The sequence below is a fragment of the Andrographis paniculata genome, unplaced genomic scaffold (assembly GCF_009805555.1).
Source record: "Andrographis paniculata isolate CXL003 unplaced genomic scaffold, ASM980555v1 Contig26END, whole genome shotgun sequence".
In the NCBI taxonomy this organism is placed as follows: domain Eukaryota; kingdom Viridiplantae; phylum Streptophyta; class Magnoliopsida; order Lamiales; family Acanthaceae; genus Andrographis; species Andrographis paniculata.
Genome location: NW_026137557.1, coordinates 825311 through 846692, shown reverse-complemented (window position 1 = coordinate 846692; position 21382 = coordinate 825311). Strand labels below are relative to the sequence as shown.

The following is a 21382-nucleotide window of genomic DNA, read 5'->3' as shown; positions in this document are numbered from 1 at the left end:
TTGTAATAATTGCTTTTCAATTAGTGTTTAAACATATAAAGCATGGTTAGCTAGCTGAATGGTGATATTTTGATGACTATATATAATCAAGTACCATGTTCAGATTTAGGGGAAGTAGTGAATGATTTATTTGGGCTCAAAAACTTTAGAACCAAGATTTTTGCGAGACGGGAAGTCTTTAATATCGATTTTACAGAAATCCAGAAAAGATTACTCACTCAAAAGAATTTTTTTGAATTACTCTAGCTTCATATTTGAACTATTATACACAACAAAGTACATTTTCTCTTCACCAAAACACATCCGTGGAAGAAAACTCAGACAACTCAGATGGTCTAACTAAAGGTTTATATGTGACGACGTAGTTTTCTAAGATACATAGAAGTCTGTCGTGGACGAACCTGTAGATGTTGCACACTGGAAGAGCTCATGCTAGTGCAGCTCGATATGATCAAAGAATTGATTGTGATTTCGAAACTTTCTTTTATCTTAAATGATACAAGAGATTATGAACATAAAATGATTTATGAAAAGAAACATAAAATTGTGTATATAAGAATAAGTTTTTCTTTTCTATCGACTTAAATGTTATTCATATTTTTAACATGTAAGGATAATTTTTCATTGTTATTACATCACATATGCACTATTAATTAAACCTGTTATTTAATGAAAATTTCAAAATATCCTATATAACTTTTAGTTTTATATTAAGTGAAACCTAATATCGGATTTATCCTCGAATTAGTGGTTATATTATTAGAATCAGGCCTAGTTTGATTGGAATTAGTTTTAACTACCAGTTGCAACTGTTTGTGTCTTTCTATATTAAAATGGTTGAGCTATTGGTTATTAATCTTTCTCTTATTTTTATATATTTTTTTATATATATAACGTGGAATTTCGCAGCTGCCTATTCGATCAGTGTGCGCTCTGAATTTATTAATATTTGATATTGGAACTTAAGGTTTTTTATTCAACCACTTTTACAACAAAATATTTTTAACTCATCAAACAAAAAAAAAAAAAAAATTCAAAAAGCAATTAATCTTTATTTTAAATCTATTTTTATTTAAAACCTCATATCTAATAATTATAGTTAAAAAATCACATAAAAAAAAATATTCACTACTAAAAAATTTAAAATAAAAAACACCACTCTAATAAACACAAAATAAATTTATTAAATGAGAATCTCAACCTCTAATTCATTTTCACACATACCTAACCAATAAAATATTTTCACTACTCTTCAAAAGTGAAAGCTCCTTTTGACAAATTTTGCCGGCAACTAGTGGTATTAAAAGATTGCTCTTATTTCTTCATATTGTATTTTGTCATACGTTTGAATCTGTTCATCCAAAGAAAACTGACCAAGAAATTGTTTCTTCAATATTGGTGCAAAAATATATCCATATTAGCTGCGGATTTCATTTTCTTCAACAGCTTGTAAGATTTCAGATTAAAGAGGGGTAAAGAGATGGCTGTAGCTGCTTATGCATCGTTGGTTTCTCTTACTCATGTCCTTGACAACGTTCATTACCGTGCTCAGCTTCGTCGCCTTCATGTGGACATAACACGGATTGAATCTCTCCAGGAAAGCATCAATTTCTTGGTGGAGTTCCTTGAATTGAACCATGGAAGAAAAGGCCAGCAGATTGAAGATCTTTGGAGACAAATATCTGAAGCTAGTTTTGAGCTTGAAGAAACTTTTGACTTACATGTTGTGAGCCAACTTCAGAAGGAATCTCCAGGAGAAAATAGTGATATGGGTGCGAGAGCATTTGATGAAGATTTGGACACTATGATCCAAAAGATTGACTGCATCAAGCGAAAGCTATCGATGGTTGAAGAGGTAGTGGAGGAGTTCATGGTTGAAAAGCAAACCAGAGCTTCAGCTGTTCCAGCAGTTGGTTCTTCAATTGGTGCATCTTCCATTTCAAAGAATACTATTGTGGGACTTGACGAACACGTGATGAAGATAAAGGGTGAGCTTGCAAGATATGATGACAATCTCCAAATCATCCCAATTGTCGGTATGGGGGGTATTGGCAAGACTACTCTTGCTAAAAAAGTTTATGAGGATAAATTTGTTGTCGAACGCTTTGATGTGCGCATTTGGATTACAATTTCTCAGGAGTATAGTGTTGATGAGATACTCCTTGGTCTTGTCAATGACGGAAAAGTAGAAAGACATGGTGGAAATTCAGATGGTCCTGGAGAAGTATTGCACAAAAAGCTGTATGGTAGAAGATACTTGATTGTTATGGATGACTTATGGACTCTTCAAGCTTGGGATGATTTAAGGAGATTCTTTCCAGATAATGGGAATGGAAGTCGGATTATTATAACCACTAGGCTATCACATGTAGCTGGTTCTTTAAGCTCTCACGACCCTTATTCGATGACACCAATGGACATGAATACAAGCTGGAGTTTATTTTGTCAAACTGTATTTGGAGAAGAAAATTGTTCACATCCCGAATTGGAGAAAATCGGAAGGGGGATTGCCAGAAATTGTAGAGGACTTCCTTTACAAATTACTGTTATAGGAGGACTACTTGCAAAGTCTGGCATGAAGAAAGAGTATTGGGAATCGGTTGCTAAAAATGTAAGTTCCTTTAGCAATGCAAGTGATGGTGAACATTGTTTGAATATATTACTTCTGAGTTATAATAATCTGCCTATATATCTCAAGCCATGTTTCCTCTACATGAGAACCTTCCCAGAAGATGCTGAAGTTCATTTCTTAAGTCTAATAAATTTTTGGGTTGACGAAGGTTTTATAACAACGAAAGAAGATAAAAGTTTGGAAGAACTTGGTAAGGAGTACTTGAAAGATCTTGTTGATAGAAATCTTCTTTTTGTGCGTGAACAAGAAGATACGGGGGAATTAGAAACATGTGGCATCCATGATCTTTTGCGAGACCTATGCATTAGTATTTCTAAAAAAGAGAATTTTTTGTGTTCTCCAAGAATACAATACTTGAATCTGACATATTATTTCGGAAGAGTGTGCTTTCTATGTGGTGATTCAGCGACAGAAGTAGAAAGGAGAAATCTCTTTGCATTTGATGTTATTTCTCCATCAGCTTCATATGCTAATCCTCCCGTTTGTGGTAACTGTGAAGTGACTTATTCGCATATGAAGAGACTAAGATTGGTCAAAGTCGTCGATGAAGTTGGTGTAGCTCATGATTCACTTGTGCAGCACACTAAACTAAGGTATGTCTCTGTCTCATTCAATAAGCCTCTAATGTTAATATCTTCTTCGATGCTACGCTTGCTATGGAACCTTCAGAGTGTATCTTTCCAAGATTCACCTTTGGTAGTTTTACCATCTGAAATCTGGGAGCTGCCGCAACTTAGAACTATTGACTTCAAGGATGTAGTGCTGCCGAAGCCTCCAAATGCTCATGTCGAAGAGAAAGATGCTTTTACTCTGAAGAATCTTCAAAGCCTAGGCAGTGCAAGGAACCTTGAGCTCACTGATGAGATTCTTGATGGAATTCCTAATTTGAAGGATCTAGTAATAAAGTATGATAAGCGTCTGAGAGGGTCGGATACTTCTTTGTGTTATCTTGCCAGATTGCTGAAACTTGAAACACTAGTTGTTGAAAATACGTTGCAGAACATTGGCTTTCCAAATTCTCTCAAAGTGTTGGCTCTGAAGAGATGCAGAATTCCTTGGAGTGGTATGTCCATAGTTGGTTCATTACCCAATCTTGAACAACTTCTTTTGATTCATACTGCAGAGGGCTCTGAGTGGAATCCAACCGAAGGGGAATTTCTTCGATTAAAAGCTTTGTGGATTAATGGTAGTGATGTAGTACAATGGGGAGCTGATCAAAACCACTATCCTAGGCTCGAGTATCTTTCACTGTGTAACTTACCTTCATTGGAAGAAATCCCTTCGGGTGTCGGAGATATACCAACACTACGGAAAATTCGCTTGAAATATTGCAGTGAGTCTGCTGTGGATTCGGCAAACCAAATATTAGAGGAACAACAGAGCATGGGAAATGATATCCTCGAGGTCTATGTCTCTGATGATTCTGGAGATGATGATACAGATGAAGATGATGAAACTGAAGGCGAAGATGAAGACGAAGACAATGATGAAGATGACGAGTCTGATGGCAAAGACAAATATGAAGATGATGTGAAGATGAAGATAATGAGTCTGCCTCATGGCCCTAAGGACAGAAGAAGAAGAAGAGGAAGAAGAAGAAGAAGAAGAAGATGGTATGTATGTCGACGTCACTTCTGAGGACTTGCCATAATTGTTTTGTGCCATCGAACTTGCTTTAGTTTTAGAAATAAGTATTCAAGTGTTGAAGGATGATTTCCAGAAATGATTCAGTTATCATATGCAGTCGAAAATTTTAGAAATTTTAGTGAGGAGAAATGTTGCTTCTTGCTTGCATTGGTACCATTTGCAATGCAATTATAGTGATCAATAACTTCACTTATTTTAGTTGTTGGAAGTATGTTTTTAGCTAAACAATTTATTAGTGTATATTTTGGTTTCTTTTGTGCTGAGATATTTTAGATATTCAGTCTTAAATTTGTTCTTATATATAGATTAGATTACTTAAATTTGAGTTTATCGACTCTTTTTGTATTGCCTATATATATACCCTTGCTTTGATGATCAATGAACAATATCGTTATTTTTCCCTAAAATTTCTAACACTTTACAATTAGCATCTGTCATCCTTTTTAGCTCTTTGATTTATATAATTAATGTTCTATGATCAAGTTCTATGTTCACATTTAGGGGAAGTAGTAAACGGTCTATTTGGGCTCAAAATCTTTTAGAAATCAAGATTTTTGCAAGATGGGATGTCTCTAATGTCGATTTTGCATAAATCCAGCTAAGATCATTTACTACAATGATTCTTTCTTGAATTACTCTAGCTTCATATTTGAACTATCATAGACAAGAAAATAGATTTTTCTCTTCACCGAAATACATCCCTAGAAGAAAATCCTGATTGGTCTATCTGAAGGTTTATATGCACCAATGTAGTTTTCTAACATAGATAGAAGTATGTCGCGGACGAACTTGTCAGATGTTGGACACTGAAAGAGCTCGTGCAACTGCCGCACGATATGGGAAAAGAATTGATTGTGAATCCGAACTTTCTTCTTTCATAAATAAGACAACAGATTATGAACATAAGAACTTATGGAAAGAAACATTAATTGTATATATATATATATATAGACGACTGCTATAGTGTTGAAAAGCACATCATGTGCTGTCTGACCGTACACAATATTATTACAAACAATATATTGTATATGTTAATATAATATAAATACAACACATGATGATAGTCACATAGACGCAACTGTTGATTTTAGCACATGACATACTATTGTACAACACACATATAATTATGAACAAAACAACACATGCCTTTATTACACACAGTATATATTGTGTGTAATAAGAATATGACTTGTTTGCATCTATTATGAGTATTAATTTGGAAAATCAGCACAGTGCTGAATTTTTCAAATCAGCACCATAACCATTCTCATATATATATATATATATATATTCTGAATGATAAGAAGCATTATCTTATTGAAATGACCAATTGGACCGTACATAAGTTTTTTTCTTGCCCATGACATCAGTGATATTTTTGTTTTTCTTGGCCAAAAGAATTAAAAACAATCAAATTACAAAATATCCTTGCGATATAAATAAATTTTAACTCCCATCAGCTCTTTTAGGATGTCTAGTTGTTGTAAACGTGATAAATATTGATATAATATTTTAAATATAAAATTAATTTTTAATATAATAAAAAAATAAATGTTTTGATTTTATATTTTTGGAAAAACAATTAATAAAAAATAGAAAACCTGAAAAAACCCCGAACAAACAAAACTTGTGATTTTTAAGTGATATACTTTTGCCTTTGAAAGGAACGTCGACAGCAGTGAAGTCCACTTGGATTGGAGGAGATATTCAAATTTTCTTCATAATATTAAAAAGCTGTCCCCCCAATAATTTTGTTCAATTATTGCCACAAACTCTTATTTCTTGAGGCTGTTTATTGTCTTCTCTTCTTTTATCATCTTTTAGATCTGTTAATTCAGTTCTTCCCTTCCTGTATTTGCAACAATTTTGCTACAAATCGAGCCACGATCTGGATTGAGGTACTGCTATAAATATAGAACATTTAATATTACATCATTGTTGTTATTTCTCAATAATCTTAAGATATTAGTTAATGTATTGTTAATTGTCTTCAGGTGCTTGTGGCTGTAAGAGTTTAAATTTCAGAGTGTCGAGAGATGGCCGTTGCAGCTTATGCGTCGTTGGTTTCTCTTACTCATGTCCTAGACAACGTTCACTACCGTGCTCAGCTTCGTCGCCTTCATGTGGACATAAAACGGATTGAATTTCTCCAGGAAGGTGTCATTTTCTTGTTAGGATTCCTTGAAGCGAACCACAGAAGTAAAAGCCAGAAAGCTGGAGATCTTTGGAGGCAAATGTCGGAAGTTAGTTGGGAGGTCGAAGAAATTTTTGACTCACATATTGTGAGTCAACTTCAGAAGGAGTCTCAGGAAGAAAGCAGTGATATGGGCGGGAGATCCTTCGATGAAGATTTGGATACTATGATCGAGAAGATTGACCATATCAAGAGAGAGCTATCAATGGTTGAAGAGATAGTGGAGGAGGTCGTGGATGAAGAACAAACCAAAGCTTCAGTTTCTGGTGGTGGTTCTTCAGCTGCTGCATCCTCCATTACAAAGAATACTATTGTGGGACTCGAAGAACACGTGATGAAGATTAAGGGTGAGCTAGCAAGATATGATGACAATCTCCAAATCATCCCAATTGTCGGCATGGGAGGTATTGGCAAGACCACTCTTGCGAAAGAAGTTTATAGAGACAAATATGTTGTTGAACGCTTTGACGTGCGCATTTGGCTTACAATTTCTCAAGAGTATAGTGTCGATGAGATCCTCCTTGGTCTTATCAATGACGGAAAAGTTGAAAGACAAGGAAGAAGTTCAGATGGACCTGGAGAAGTATTGCGCAAAAAGCTGTATGGTAGAAGATACTTGATTGTTATGGATGACATATGGACTCTTCAAGCTTGGGATGATTTAAGGAGGTTCTTTCCGGATAATGGGAATGGAAGTCGGATTATTTTGACCACTAGGCTATCAAATGTGGCTGGTTCGTTAAGCTCTCATGATCCTTATTCGATGACATTACTAGACCAGAATACAAGCTGGAATTTATTTTGTCAAACTGTATTCGGAGAAGAAAATTGTTCGGATCGAGAATTGGAGAAAATCGGTAGGGGGATTGTCAGAAATTGCCGAGGACTTCCTTTACAAATTACTGTTATCGGAGGAATACTTGCAAAGTCTGCCATGAATAAAGAATATTGGGAATCAGTCGCTGAAAATGTAAGTTCCTTTGGCAATGCAAGTGATGGCGAACGTTGTTTGAATATATTACTCTTGAGTTATAATAATCTGCCCATATATCTGAAGCCATGTTTCCTCTATATGAGAGCTTTCCGTGAAGATGCTGATATTAAGGTCTCCCATCTAATCAGATTGTGGGTTGATGAAGGTTTCATAACAATAAAGGATGATAAAAGTCTAGAAGAAGTTGGTGAGGAATACTTGAAAGATCTTGTTGATAGAAATCTACTTTTTGTGCGTGAGGAAGGCTTACATAAGGAGGAAATAGAAACATGCGGCATCCATGATCTTTTGCGAGACCTATGCCTTAGTGTTTCTAAAACAGAGAATTTTTTGTGTTCGCCAAAATTACAACACAGCAGGCTATCATTTAATAGATGCTTGTGCATCCTATGTGGCGATTCAGCTACAGAAGAAGAAAGGAGAAATCTCCTAGCATTCGATATCGATTTTATTCCTCCATCAGCTTTGCACGGTAATCCTCCTGTTTGTGGTGACTGTAAAGTGACTTATTCACATATGAAGAGACTAACATTGGTCAAGATCATCGACAGAGTTGGTGTAGCTGATGATTCACTTGTGCAGCACACTAAATTACGAAGCATCTCCATTCCATTGAATAAGTCTCCAAAGTTTATATCTCCCCTACATTTTCTATGGAATCTTCAGAGTTTGCTATTTCCAGAATCAGAATTGGTAGTTTTACCTTCTGAAATCTGGGAGCTGCCGCAACTTAGAATTATTGACTCCAGCGATGTGGTGTTTCCTAAGCCTCGTCTTGCTCGTGTTGAAGAGAAAGATATATGTATTCTGAGGAACCTGCAAACTCTTACCATTGCAAGGAATTTTGAGCTCACCGATGAGATTCTTGGCGGAATCCCTAATTTGAAGGAACTACAAATTAAGTATGATAAGCGTATGAGAGAGTCGGATACCTGTTTGTGTAATCTTCATAGATTACAGAAACTTGAAAGACTAACTGTCGAAAACACATTGCAGAACATTGGCTTTCCAAATTCACTCAAATTCTTGCTTCTGAGGAAATGCAGAATTCCTTGGAGTGGTATGTCAGTGGTTGGTTCATTACCCAATCTTGAGATTCTCGTGTTGTGGAATACTGCGGAAGGCTCTGAGTGGAATCCAACTGAAGGTGAATTTCTTCGATTAAAAGCATTGTTGATTCATGGTAGTGATGTAGTACACTGGAGAGCTGATCAAAACAACTATCCTACTCTTGAGTTTCTCTTACTGTCTAGCTTACCTTCACTCGAAGAAATCCCTTCAGGTGTTGGAGATATACCAACACTGCGCGAAATTAATTTGACCAATTGCAGAAAGTCTGCTGTGGATTCGGCATACCTAATATTAGAGGAACAACAGGGCATGGGAAATGAAACCCTTATGGTTGATGCCTCTGATGATTCTGAAGATGACGACACAGATGAAGATGATGAGTCTGAAGGCGAAGATGAAGATGAAGATGAAGATTACAAGTCTTCTTGATGGCCCCCTAAGGAGAGGAGAAGAAGATGATCATGATGGTATATGTATATAACTAAGGTACTTTTGAAGACTTATAATAATTGTTTTGTGTCTTTCTAACTTGATAAACTGGTTTCAGGCTTTGATTTTGGAAACAATAATTCAAGTGCTAAAGGAAGATTTCCAGAAATGATTCAGTAAAAAATCTTAGAGGTTTTAGTAAGAAGGAGAAATGTTGCTTCTTGCTTGGTACTATTTGCAATGTAATAATAGTGATCAATAACTTCACTTAATTCATTTATTATTTTTTTAAGTGAAATTTTCCTTAACAACTTAAATTACTTTAAAAATTGCATGGTGCGACCTTATACTTTTAAAATCATTGCATGAAATCTTTTAAAACATTTTTTGTGTGATGAAATGATGATTTTCTATCTATAGTTTCATAAAATGTTTTTTAAAATATAAGGGGCGCTATACAATTTTTAAAGTACGTGGAGGATTTACGCTGAATTTTAAAATACAATGGAGTTTTTATGACGAATAACTTCACTTAATTTTTTTTTTTTTTTTTTTTTTATCGGAAATAACTTTACTTATTTTAGTTGGATGAAGTATGTTTTTAGCTAAACAAAAGACATTATTGTTATATGTGTGGACGATTTATTTAATGTCTATCTTGGTTTCTTTGCAAATACAATTGGCATCTGTCTTCCTTTTTAACTGTATGATTTAATTAAAGTAGCTTTGTAATAATTGCTTTTCAATCAGTGTTTAAACATATAAAGCATGGTAAACTTGCTGGTGATATTTTGATGACTATATATGATCAAGTACCATGTTCAGATTTGGGGGAAGTAGTGAATGATTTATTTGGGCTCAAAATCATTACAACCAAGATTTTGCGAGACGGGAAGTCTTTAATATCGATTTTACATAAATCCAGAAAAGATCACTCACTCCAAAGAATTTTCTTGAATTACTCTAGCTTCATATTTGAACTATTATGGACAAGAAAGTGCATTTTCTCTTCAATCTTCACCGAAAACATATCCGTGGAAGAAAACTCAGACGGTCTAACTGAAGGCTTATATGTAACGACGTAGTTTTCTAAGATACATAGAAGTCTGTCGCGGACGAACTTGTAGATGTTGCACAGTGGAAGAGCTTATGCTCGTGCAGCCCAATATGAGAAAAGAGTTGATTGTGATCTCAAACTTTCTTTTTTTCTTAAATGAGACAAGAGATTATGAACATAAGATGATTTATGGAAAGAAACATAAAATTGTGTATATAAGAATAAGTTTTTCTTTTCTATCGACTTAAATGTTACTCATATTTTTAACATGTAAGGATAATTTTTCATTGTTGTTACATCACATATGCACTATTATTTAAACCCGTTATTTAATGAAAATTTCAAAATATATATAACTTTTAGTTTTATATTAAGTGAAACCTAATATCAGATTTATCCTCGAATTAGTGATTATACTATTAGAATTAGGCCTAGTTTGATTGGAATTAGTTTTAACTACCACTTGCAACTGTTTGTGTCTTTCTATATTAAAATAGTTTAGCTATTGGTTATTAATCTTTTCTCTTCTTTTTTTATATATATATTTTTTTATATATATCGTGGAATTTCGCAGCCGCCACTCGATTGTGTGCGCTCTGAATTTATTCATATTTGATATTGGAACTTAAGGTTCTTTATTCAACTACTTTTACAACAAAATATTTTTAACTCATCAAAGGAAAAAAAATTCAAAAAGCAATTAATCTTTATTTTAAATCTATTTTTATTTAAAACCTCATATCTAATAATTATAGTTAAAAAAGCACATAAAAAAACATATTTTCTACCAAATAACTAAAAACTGAAAACACCACACTAACAAACACAAAATAAATTTGTTAAATGGGAATCTTCTACCTCTGATTCATTTTCACACATACCTAACCGATAAAATATTTCACTCTTTAAAAATTAAAGCTGCTTGTGACAAATTTTTCCTGCAACTAGTGGGATTAAAAGATTGTTATTATTTTTTCATATTGTAATTTGTCATACGTTTGAATCTGTTCATCCAAAGAAAACTGAACAAGAAATTGTTTCTTCAATATTGGTGCCAAAATATATCCATATTAGCTGCGGATTTCAGTTTCTTCAACAGCTTGTAAGATTTCCGATTAAAGAGGGCTAAAGAGATGGCTGTAGCTGCTTATGCATCGTTGGTTTCTCTTACTCATGTCCTCGACAACGTTCATTACCGTGCTCAGCTTCGTCGCCTTCATGTGGACATAACACGGATTGAATCTCTTCAGGAAAGCGTCAGTTTCTTGTTGGAGTTCCTTGAAGTGAACCATGGAGGAGAAGGCCAGAAGATTGAAGATCTTTGGGGGCAAATATCCGAAGTTAGTTTGGAGGTCGAAGAAATTTTTGACTCACATGTTGTGAGTCAACTTCAGAAGGAATCTCAGGGAGAAAGTAGCGATATGGGCGCGAGATCATTCGATGAAGATTTGGACACTATGATCCAAAAGATCGATTATATCAAGAGAGAGTTATTGCTGGTTGAAGAGGTCGTGGTTGAAAAACCAACCAGAGCTTCTGTTCCTGCTAGTGGTTCTTCAACTGCTGCATCCTCTGCTGCAAACAATACAATTGTGGGACTTGACGAACACGTGATGAAGATTAAGGGTGAGCTGGCTAGATATGATTACAATCTCCAAATCATCCCAATAGTCGGTATGGGGGGTATTGGCAAGACTACTCTTGCTAAGAAAGTTTATGGAGATAAATATGTTGTCGAACGCTTTGATGTGCGCATTTGGCTTACAATTTCTCAGGAGTATAGTGTCGATGAGATCCTCATTGGTCTTGTCAATGATGGAAAAGTTGAAAGACATGGTGGAAATTCAGATGGTCCTGGAGAAGTATTGCGCAAAAAGCTGTATGGTAGAAGATACTTGATTGTTATGGATGACATATGGACTCTTCAAGCTTGGGATGATTTAAGGAGATTCTTTCCGGATAATGGGAATGGAAGTCGGATTATTATAACCACTAGGCTATCACATGTAGCTGGTTCTTTGAGCTCTCACGACCCTTATTTGATGACATTAATGGACATGAATACAAGCTGGAGTTTATTTTGTCAAACTGTATTTGGAGAAGAAAATTGTTCACATCGAGAATTGGAGCAAATTGGAAAGGTGATTGTCAAAAATTGCGGAGGTCTTCCGTTGCAAATTATTGTTATAGGAGGACTACTTGCAAAGTCGGGCATGAATAAACAATATTGGGAATCAGTTGCTGAAAATGTAAGTTCCTTTAGTAATGCAAGTGATGGCGAGCATTGTTTCAATATATTACTTTTGAGTTATAATAATCTGCCCATGTATCTTAAGCCATGTTTCCTCTACATGAGAGCTTACCCTGAAGATGCTGAAGTTCATGTCTCAAATCTAATCGAGTTATGGGTTGACGAAGGTTTGATACCAACAAAAGAAGATAAAAGTCTGGAAGAACTTGGTAAGGAATACTTGAAAGATCTTGTTGATAGAAATCTTCTTTTTGTGCGTAAACTAAGCGAAGATATGGGCGAATTAGAAACATGCGGCATCCATGATCTTTTGCGAGATCTATGCCTTAGTGTATCTAAAAAAGAGAATTTTTTGTTTTCTCCAAGAATACAAGACTTGAATCTGATATATTATTGGGGAAGATTGTGCTTCCTATGCGATGGTTTAGTGACAGAAGAAGAAAGGAAATATCCCTTCGCACTTGAAGTTATTCCTCCGTCAGCTTCGCATAGTAATCATCCTATTTGTGGTTACTGTGAAGTGACTTATTCACATGTAAAGAGACTAAGATTGGTGAAGGTCATCGATGAAGTTGGCGTAGCTCATGATTCACTTGTGCAGCACACTAAATTACGCAGCGTCTCCATTTCATTGAATCAGTCCCCAAAGTTTATATCTCCCCTACATTTTCTATGGAATCTTCAGAGTCTGTCATTCCTACATCCACCTTTGGTAGTCTTACCATCTGAAATCTGGGAGCTGCCACAACTTAGAGTGATTCAATGCAAAAGTGTGGTGTTGCCTAATCCTCGGGTTCATCATGTCGAAGGGAAAGATTTCTATATTCTGAGGAATCTGCACAGCCTTAGCACTGCAAGGAATTTTAAGCTCGCGGATGAGATTCTTGGTCGAATTCCTAATTTGAAGGAACTAAAAATAAAGTATGATAAGCGTATGAGAGAGTCGGATACTTGTTTGTGTAATCTTCATAGATTACAGAAACTTGAAAGACTAACTGTCGAAAAGACATTGCAGAACATTGGCTTTCCAAATTCACTCAAATTCTTGCTTCTGAGGAAATGCAGAATTCCTTGGAGTGGTATGTCAGTGGTTGGTTCATTACCAAATCTTGAATTTCTTATGCTGTGGTATACTGCAGAGGGCACTGAGTGGAATCCAGCTGAAGGGGAATTTCTTCGACTAAAAGTTTTGTTTATTTGGGGTAGTGATTTAGTACAATGGAGAGCTGATCAAAACCATTATCCGAGGCTCGAGACTCTTGCATTGTTTAACTTACCTACATTGGAAGAAATCCCTTCGGGTGTTGGAGATATACCGACACTGCGTGAAATTTGTTTGGCCAATTGCAGCAAGTCTGCTGTCGATTCGGCTTACCTAATAATAGAGGAACAACAGAGCATCGGAAATGATTTACTTAAGATTGAGGTGTCTGATACTGCTGAAAATGAAGATGAAGACACTGATGACGATGAAGATGAAGACACAGAAAAAGATCAAGATCAAGGTGATGATTCTGAAGTCGAAGAAAAGAAAAAGATGAAGATGATGAGCCTGCCTGATGGCCTAATGGCAGAAGAAGATGATGATGATGATGAAAGGTAAATATATCTAAGCACCGGGGCTGGTTCCCAGATCCGCCCCGCCGGTTTCAATCCGGTCCTAGGATCCGGCCTAGAACTTTTTTAAAAAAATAAAATATAATTTATTTTAATAATTTAATACTAAAAAAAAGTAAGTGTTGAAATACCAAACAAATTTTATTTTAAAAAATAAGAATAATCAAGTGTCCGCTGTAGTCCATAGTGATAGTGGTTTGAGGCAGGGCAGGGATTGCGTGAGTCTCAATTGTGAAGAGAATTGAAAAAAAAACAATCGCGAAAATAAATTTAATTTAGAAATTATGATTCTATTTTATATTTAAAATTTTACATAAATATGTAATATAATTTATATTATATAAATATATTAATTTTAATAATTATTACAATATTTGGGTTTGGGTCCGAAGTGGGGCGGGTTTTTAATAAAATCCGTAACCCGCCTCGGATTCAGCCGGATTTAAATTTTAAAATCCATAACCAGCTCCGAAACATATTTTTTAGATTGAATGTTTTAGATTGGAATCTGCCCCATTAAGTGCGGGTCTGGGCTGATCCGGGTTAACCCGTCCCATTTGACATCTCTAATCTAAGCTACTTTTGAATACTTATTATAATTGTTTTGTGTCTCTAACTTGATAAAATTGGTTTTAAGCTTTTAATTTTGGAAACAATAATTCAAGTGTTCAAGGAAGATTTTCATAAATGATTCAGTAATAAGCACTAGAATTTTTTATAGGTTTTAATAAGGAGGAGAATTGTTGTTTCTTTCTTGGTACAATTTGGGGTAAATTGCAAAAAAATATCGACAGGTATACCATATTATCATTTTTGTCCTGTATTTATGTCGCTAATAAAATATATTCCACATATTTACAAAAATTGCTATTTATATCATTTGACCGTAAAAGTCGCAAAAGTACCATCATCACACAATATTTAAACTAAATGATGTCATTTGTCAATTTATTAATGGTTTAATTTGGTTTAGAGGTAATAGTAAAGAGGATATTTCGTGCCGATTTCAATCATTTGCAATGTAATAATAGAGATACATAAACTTAACTAATTAAATCAAGGACAACTTTGTTATATGTCCGGACCAAAACTCCAAATAAATGCACGTGAAAGCGGCCGCTACTATTGAAAGATGTAAGTAAGAAATGTAATTAGTCTTCAAGTGAGATATTGAAGGGATCGAACTAAGGTAAGTTTTGTTGGCGTAGGCCAAATATGAGCATATTGTTTTAACTTTATTCAATTTTAATATATATTTTTTTCGAAGAGATCTTTTATGAAGATTTTGGTTTAGCAACACCCCTAGTGTGGATCTAATGGGGATTAGAATTAGCTAAAATAGATACGGTCCAAAACTTCGATCTCAACCTGACACGAAAAAATTATATTTATGCCTAAAAAAATAAATTAAAAAAAACTCAGAACGTGTCTAGCCCGACATGAGTATGAAGCAAGCTGTGCATAGCCCATCAAGATCGGACAATGCCTGCCTGACCCTATTTGTAAATTAAATATACTTTTAAAAAATAATTTTATAAATATTTCAACAAATGAATTTATGTTAAAAATGAAGATGGAGTTTAATAATTTGGTTATTGGTTCAATTCTTACACTTAATTCATAATATTTTATTAAATTGTTTTAATTTTTTTTTCAAAAAAATACCAAACTAAAATCATAAAATGGGACACGCGGGCCATGCCTATCCTGTCCGAAAATATTGATCAAGTCGGGCCGGCCCGATTTGCCACTTCAGTAGTGATGGAATTGGGAAACCATTTATATGTGCATATATATTGTTATTTACAGTTTTTCGTGTGTTTGTTTGGGAGTTTGGATTTTGAGTTGGGATTTTTGAATAGTAAAAATTTTGAATTTGAATAGTTATATGATGTTATATAAATAGGTGTTGATGTGATGTTTTGAATGTAAAATTAATTTTTAGTATAATATAAAAAATTAAAAATAGGTATTTGATTTGATATTTTGGGGAATGAGATGAATAGTGGATTGAAAATCCAATCCTCCGAACAAACACACCCTAATCTTTATAATATTTGCATAATTGGCCATCTTTTTCCTATCATTTATAATCTTGAATATTGATTAGTTTCCAATTAAAATTTGAAAATATCATGTTAAATTAGGCAAGTAATAAGAGAGATTTATAAAAACATCAAAAATTTTATATACTAAACTTATAATAATGGAAAAGTATTAAAATTTCCAAAAAAAAGTTAGTATAAGGTGACATATTTGGTACAATACATAATTGGTATATAATCTTCAATTGTTCAATATACCTTATAAGTGTATATATTGATACATACAATTATTTGGCATATTCTAAAATTTTCAGTATACTAAAATTATCGATATAAAATTTTGCATATCAAGACAACATAAAATTTCACTACCGTTTTGATATGAAATTTTGTAATTTTGGTATAGTGATTATATATATATATGATGTCAATATAAAATTTCACATCGAAACTGTCGGTCGTATGTTATACGATCGACATCAAAATGGTTTGATCACAATTTTTAATTTGGTTTTGAATTTTGGTTATAAATAATAAATTTTTGAATTGAATAGTGTTTTAAATGTAAAATTAAAATTTAAGATAATATATTTATTAAGTAATTGTATATATATATATATATGACATAATTTTAATAGTCTTTCTAAACAATCTTGTTAGTAATAATTTTACAAATTATATTAGAAAATAAAAAATATATAAATTATATATAAATAAATAAATTGTAAAAAGAATTATTGGATAAACTTTTCTTGAAATTCATGACGCACCAAATCAGTATATCATTGTCCGGCGCGTGATACGCCGACGGCGAAACTAACAAGTAACCAAATAACAAATTTCAATCTCATCCGTCGGATGAGATTTATATCAACGGCTAGGCTTGTGACACTTGTCCTTAATCCATTGGATCCCAGCGGAGGTCCCTTCTTTAACCTTCTTAGCGCCGGCGGACGCCGCCGCCTTGGTCTTCTCCATTTCTTCTTCTCCGACCTTAACGTACTTCGCCGTCTTCCCCAACTTCTTCGCCCACGCCGCCGGGACCAGGCCGCCGGCGGTCTTCTTCTTCTTTTCCTCCGGCGGAGGATCTGAGTACGGATTCGTGTCCCACTGATCTGCCCACGATCGATCCTCCATTTCTGATTTCTAAATTCTAATTAGGGTTTGTAATGTATGTAGGCGTCACTACATATATATGTATATATATGTATGAATAAATACTAAATTCGTCTCATTTAATTTGTCAAATATTTTTATTTCTGTTTGTGTTTTCCTTTTTTAAATATAATTATACATTAATTATATTTTAAATTTTATAATTTATAATTTATAATTTTTAAATTATAATTATTTTAATTAAATCATATTATTTACGTCCAATTTTGAGGATTTTATTTATATTTGATATTTGAATATTAATTATTATATCAAAATTTAATAAATATATCCATTAGTGTCTTACACAATATTAATAGAATGATATTCGTAAAAAAAATTATACCAATATAAATATATTTTTAATGTTAAGTACAATGACGTAAAAGATAAATATGACCTTTAGAGGCGGACGTATGAAGTAATTATTTTAAATAATACATTTTTTAATTATTTACTAATTATACAATATCTAAAACTCGATGTATATTCTAAATAGAAATTTAGCTTAGACCGCAAATTATTAAATCTCCATTTATGTTAATAATTTTAAATTATGTTACCATAATTACAATAATATTCCTTATTAATCGTATCATTATTGCATATATGGTGGATTAATTATACATATAATAAAATTTCAAACAATATAGTAACAACATTATAACGGCAGCAATTACGAATTTAGCACAGTATTGACAACATACACAATACTATAATGTAATATACAATATATAATTTAATTATATTAATGTAATATAAATATGTTATGCGAATTTACAATACATAATATAATTCATACAACATACTATATTTAATTTAAATTTAATTATTTTGATTAGATTAATCCAATTAATTGACGGTCTAAATCAAATTTAGCAATATAATCCATACAGTTAAAATAATAATAATAATAATAATATAAAAAATAAAATATTATTTTATATATTATTAATATAAATTTTATACATAATATAAAAAATGCATTTTTCCAAAATATAGTAGACCCGATCATTTTGGGCAAGTCCATTTTCATTTTGTGCAAAGACAGATCCCACATGGTTTTAATGAGGCCTAATCACATCCGGTTCAAACCGTATCGGGCCGGGTCAGCTCAGTTTTATATATATTTTATTTTATAATTTATTTTGTATAATATTTTCACTAAAAAATAAAATATATTAATTAGAATTTCTACAAATATGGTAAAAAATAATATTTTTTATTGACAATTTAAAATTTTAACATTAAATAAATAATTAGTTTTTTTATTATATATTTATAATACATTGAAAAAAATTAAAAATGTATTCGATAAACCATGTCGGGCCGGACACGACCGATATTTTCAATCTTACCAGGTTAGCCCAATCCAAAAATTATTCAAGCCTATTTTCTTAGGTTCAGTACTTATTTTTCGTGTGGTGCTCGAATCGAATTTTCGGATTGTACTTATTTTGGATTCGTGGATAAAAAAATTTAATCTCGGGTGAATGGATCTGTGGATAAAAAAATTTAAATAAATTAAAAATTATATTTCATCGAGCTTAGATTTTTCTTCACCTACCTATAATTTCCCTCCATGACATGCGAACTTGATCATAAAGGTCCGAAGGTTCCCAAACCTAGAGGAGTTAAACAAATCAAATTGTTCTTGAACTTGACTTGGTTTGGTTTGATTCGGTTGAAATTTGTTTCAGAGTGTAAACGAATCGAACAACATACCATATCTTGTTAACGAGTCCAGGCTTTGTTCCCGAACATTTGTTTAAAAATAAATGTATATAATATTATTAATAAAGAAAATATCATATTACATAATTTAACATAAAAAATTAAATTCATTTAAAAACCTACAATATGCTCTTGTTGAGAGTAAACGAATCGAACAACATACCATATCTTGTTTCCGAGTGTAAACGAATCGAACAACATACCATATCTTGTTTCCGAGTCCAGGCTTTGTTCCCGAACATTTGTTTAAAAATAAATGTATATAATATTATTAATAAAGAAAATATCATATTACATAATTTAACATAAAAAATTAAATTCATTTAAAAACCTACAATATGCTCTTGTTGAGAGTAAACGAATCGAACAACATACCATATCTTGTTTCCGAGTGTAAACGAATCGAACAACATACCATATCTTGTTTCCGAGTCCAGGCTTTGTTCCCGAACATTTGTTTAAAAATAAATGTATATAAAATTATTAATAAAGAAAATATCATATTACATAATTTAACATAAAAAATTAAATTCATTTAAAAAACCTACAACATGCTCTTGTTGAGAGTCGAACTCAAGACCTCCCGCTTACTAAACGGGTGCTCTAACCAACTGAGCTACAAGAACTTTTTATACGTTAAGAAATCGTAGTTTATATATAAATATTTCATACGCACAAATACATTTTTTTTTTTTTTTTTTATTGTCGGCTTCAAATATAGTATTTATTTATTTATTTTTATTTTTATCCATCTCCCACGATAATATATTTACAATAATTCAGTTAATAAAATTATTAACATAAACATAAGTCATGTATTACATAGCATAAATATATAAATAATTTTATTTAGTATTTATTGGAAAATTCACATCATATTAGCCAAAATACTTTATAAAATTTCCTATATGTTAAAATATACTCTTTAGTCTCACTTCAAAATGAGTTTTTTTTTTTTTTTTTTTTTGTAATAAATTAAAAATTAATAATATTTTATTAGTCAACGAAAGTGTGTAAAAAATTTTCACATTTTTTCTTACTTTATATTTAATTTAATTGTATCTACAATGGTATGTTTGAATTTGTTTGTCACAATTGGTTCCCAACACCGAAGATGCGCATGTTACCTTGAGGTGTTTACTTGGCGGACACGTGTGCTTCGGCATGTCAAGAAGGTGCTATGTAAGCATCTCTAACACCGGAGAACCAATTTTGCCAAAAAAAAATTTACATTATTTTTCAAAAATTCTTCTCAATAAAAGTCATATTTAAATTTGGTTTTGGGCAAAAAAAAAAAAATGTTAAATTTCTAACGAAAATTAGAGACCATGCTTTAGCTATGTGAACTTTAGGATGAAATTTATAAATTTCTTTCCTAATTTCATCTCTAATGTTATTGGTAACAGAAAGATAAATTTAGAGATAAAAAAATTTTGTTACAAAAATATTATTTTCTTGTAGTGAGTTCATTCATTATTCAAAAAATTCAAATTCCTCAGTGATATTTTTCATATCCTAGTGGTTAGTTAAAATTGAATTATTTTTTATTTTAATTTCTTTTAAAAATTATAAATATTTGAATAAAAAATAATTAGATTTAATATTTTGAAAGAAACAAAAGAAACGAGCTACGTAATATTTTTAATGAGAACTAGATATGTTTTTTTAGTGTAAAATAATATATTCCTTCTGTCCAATATATGTATCCGCTTACTAAAGATAATTTTACCCATGAAAAATACAATAATGTTAAATTATAATGATGATATTTTGTAATAATATTTAATTTCTAAAGGTTTTTTAAAAATTATGTGTGAAACATAATTATTAAAAAGAAAATAGATACATTAATCTTGGACGGATCAAAATGAAAAAATTGATACATTGATCCAACCACATAATGTATGTGTTTTGTATTTATAATTTATTTTTTTGTTTGGAAAAAAATATAATCATATATAAAATAAAATGTGCTATGGAGAACATTTTCTTTTCAAATTCTCTTAAAGAGTTGTGTCTGCGATACTCACCGACGGACCTACATGGGGTGGCTGACCGTCCAGTCTCCAAAATATATTTATGAATATAATAACTAATAAAATTATATATTTTCTCTGTTCATATATATAAAGTAAATATTTATTTTTGACTTTGTGTTTAAGAAATAATAATATTTTAATTATAATAGGCAGTTAAAAATAGTGTAATGATATTTTTGCTCTTACTTTTTGGCATAAAAGTAATGATGTAATATAAAATATAGGTATTTGTGAAAAAAAAGTAAGTATTTAATGAAATGTTTACTTTAAAAATATGTATATTTCTAGCTGGACGGACCAATTAATTTTTATTAATTTGTCCCTCTTAATTTTTATTTTATAATGTAAAAAATAATAAAAATTTTGTCCATTTGTTGATTTACATTTTTATCTTTGAATTTTATTGTAGTTTTAATAAAAGAAATATTAAATTTTATGTAATTTTGTTGAATTTTTTTATAAAATATTTAATTTTTTTTATCATCTTTTCTTTTTATTTTTTCTGTTTTTTACTTGT

General features: G+C 32.0%; 5 protein-coding genes and 1 non-coding gene across 7 annotated transcripts; 4 read left to right on the top strand and 2 right to left on the bottom strand.

Moving 5' to 3' along the window:
• The first annotated feature begins 1480 nt into the window (after window positions 1-1480).
• On the top strand, window positions 1481-6289 carry LOC127246169 (putative late blight resistance protein homolog R1A-3). Its single transcript, XM_051267419.1, has 3 exons — window positions 1481-4245; window positions 6118-6177; window positions 6274-6289. Exons 1-3 carry the CDS (start codon window positions 1481-1483, stop codon window positions 6287-6289), a joined length of 2841 nt encoding a protein of 946 aa, XP_051123376.1.
• On the top strand, window positions 6036-9259 carry LOC127246137 (putative late blight resistance protein homolog R1B-16). 2 transcript variants are annotated; one of them, XM_051267376.1, is made up of 3 exons: window positions 6036-6177; window positions 6274-9005; window positions 9086-9259. In XM_051267376.1, exon 2 carries the CDS (start codon window positions 6316-6318, stop codon window positions 8965-8967), a length of 2652 nt encoding a protein of 883 aa, XP_051123333.1. In that variant the 5' UTR covers window positions 6036-6177; window positions 6274-6315; the 3' UTR covers window positions 8968-9005; window positions 9086-9259. The 2 variants fall into 2 exon arrangements, with proteins under 2 accessions (XP_051123333.1, XP_051123332.1); XM_051267375.1 differs by having other exon boundaries at window positions 6274-9259.
• A 1727-nt stretch (window positions 9260-10986) lies between these two features.
• On the top strand, window positions 10987-13352 carry LOC127246138 (putative late blight resistance protein homolog R1B-8). Its single transcript, XM_051267378.1, has 2 exons — window positions 10987-13196; window positions 13291-13352. The coding sequence occupies exons 1-2, from the start codon at window positions 11158-11160 to the stop codon at window positions 13328-13330; spliced, it is 2079 nt and encodes a 692-aa protein (XP_051123335.1). The 5' UTR covers window positions 10987-11157; the 3' UTR covers window positions 13331-13352.
• A 4-nt stretch (window positions 13353-13356) lies between these two features.
• Window positions 13357-13878, top strand: LOC127246168 (uncharacterized). Its single transcript, XM_051267418.1, has one exon. The coding sequence runs from the start codon at window positions 13357-13359 to the stop codon at window positions 13876-13878; it is 522 nt and encodes a 173-aa protein (XP_051123375.1).
• A 2801-nt stretch (window positions 13879-16679) lies between these two features.
• LOC127246125 (uncharacterized) lies at window positions 16680-17098 on the bottom strand. The gene has a single exon (XM_051267356.1). The coding sequence runs from the start codon at window positions 17072-17074 to the stop codon at window positions 16808-16810; it is 267 nt and encodes an 88-aa protein (XP_051123313.1). The 5' UTR covers window positions 17075-17098; the 3' UTR covers window positions 16680-16807.
• A 2280-nt stretch (window positions 17099-19378) lies between these two features.
• On the bottom strand, window positions 19379-19452 carry TRNAT-AGU (transfer RNA threonine (anticodon AGU)). Its single transcript has one exon. It is a non-coding gene; the product is annotated as a tRNA-Thr (tRNA).
• Between the last annotated feature and the right edge of the window lie 1930 nt (window positions 19453-21382).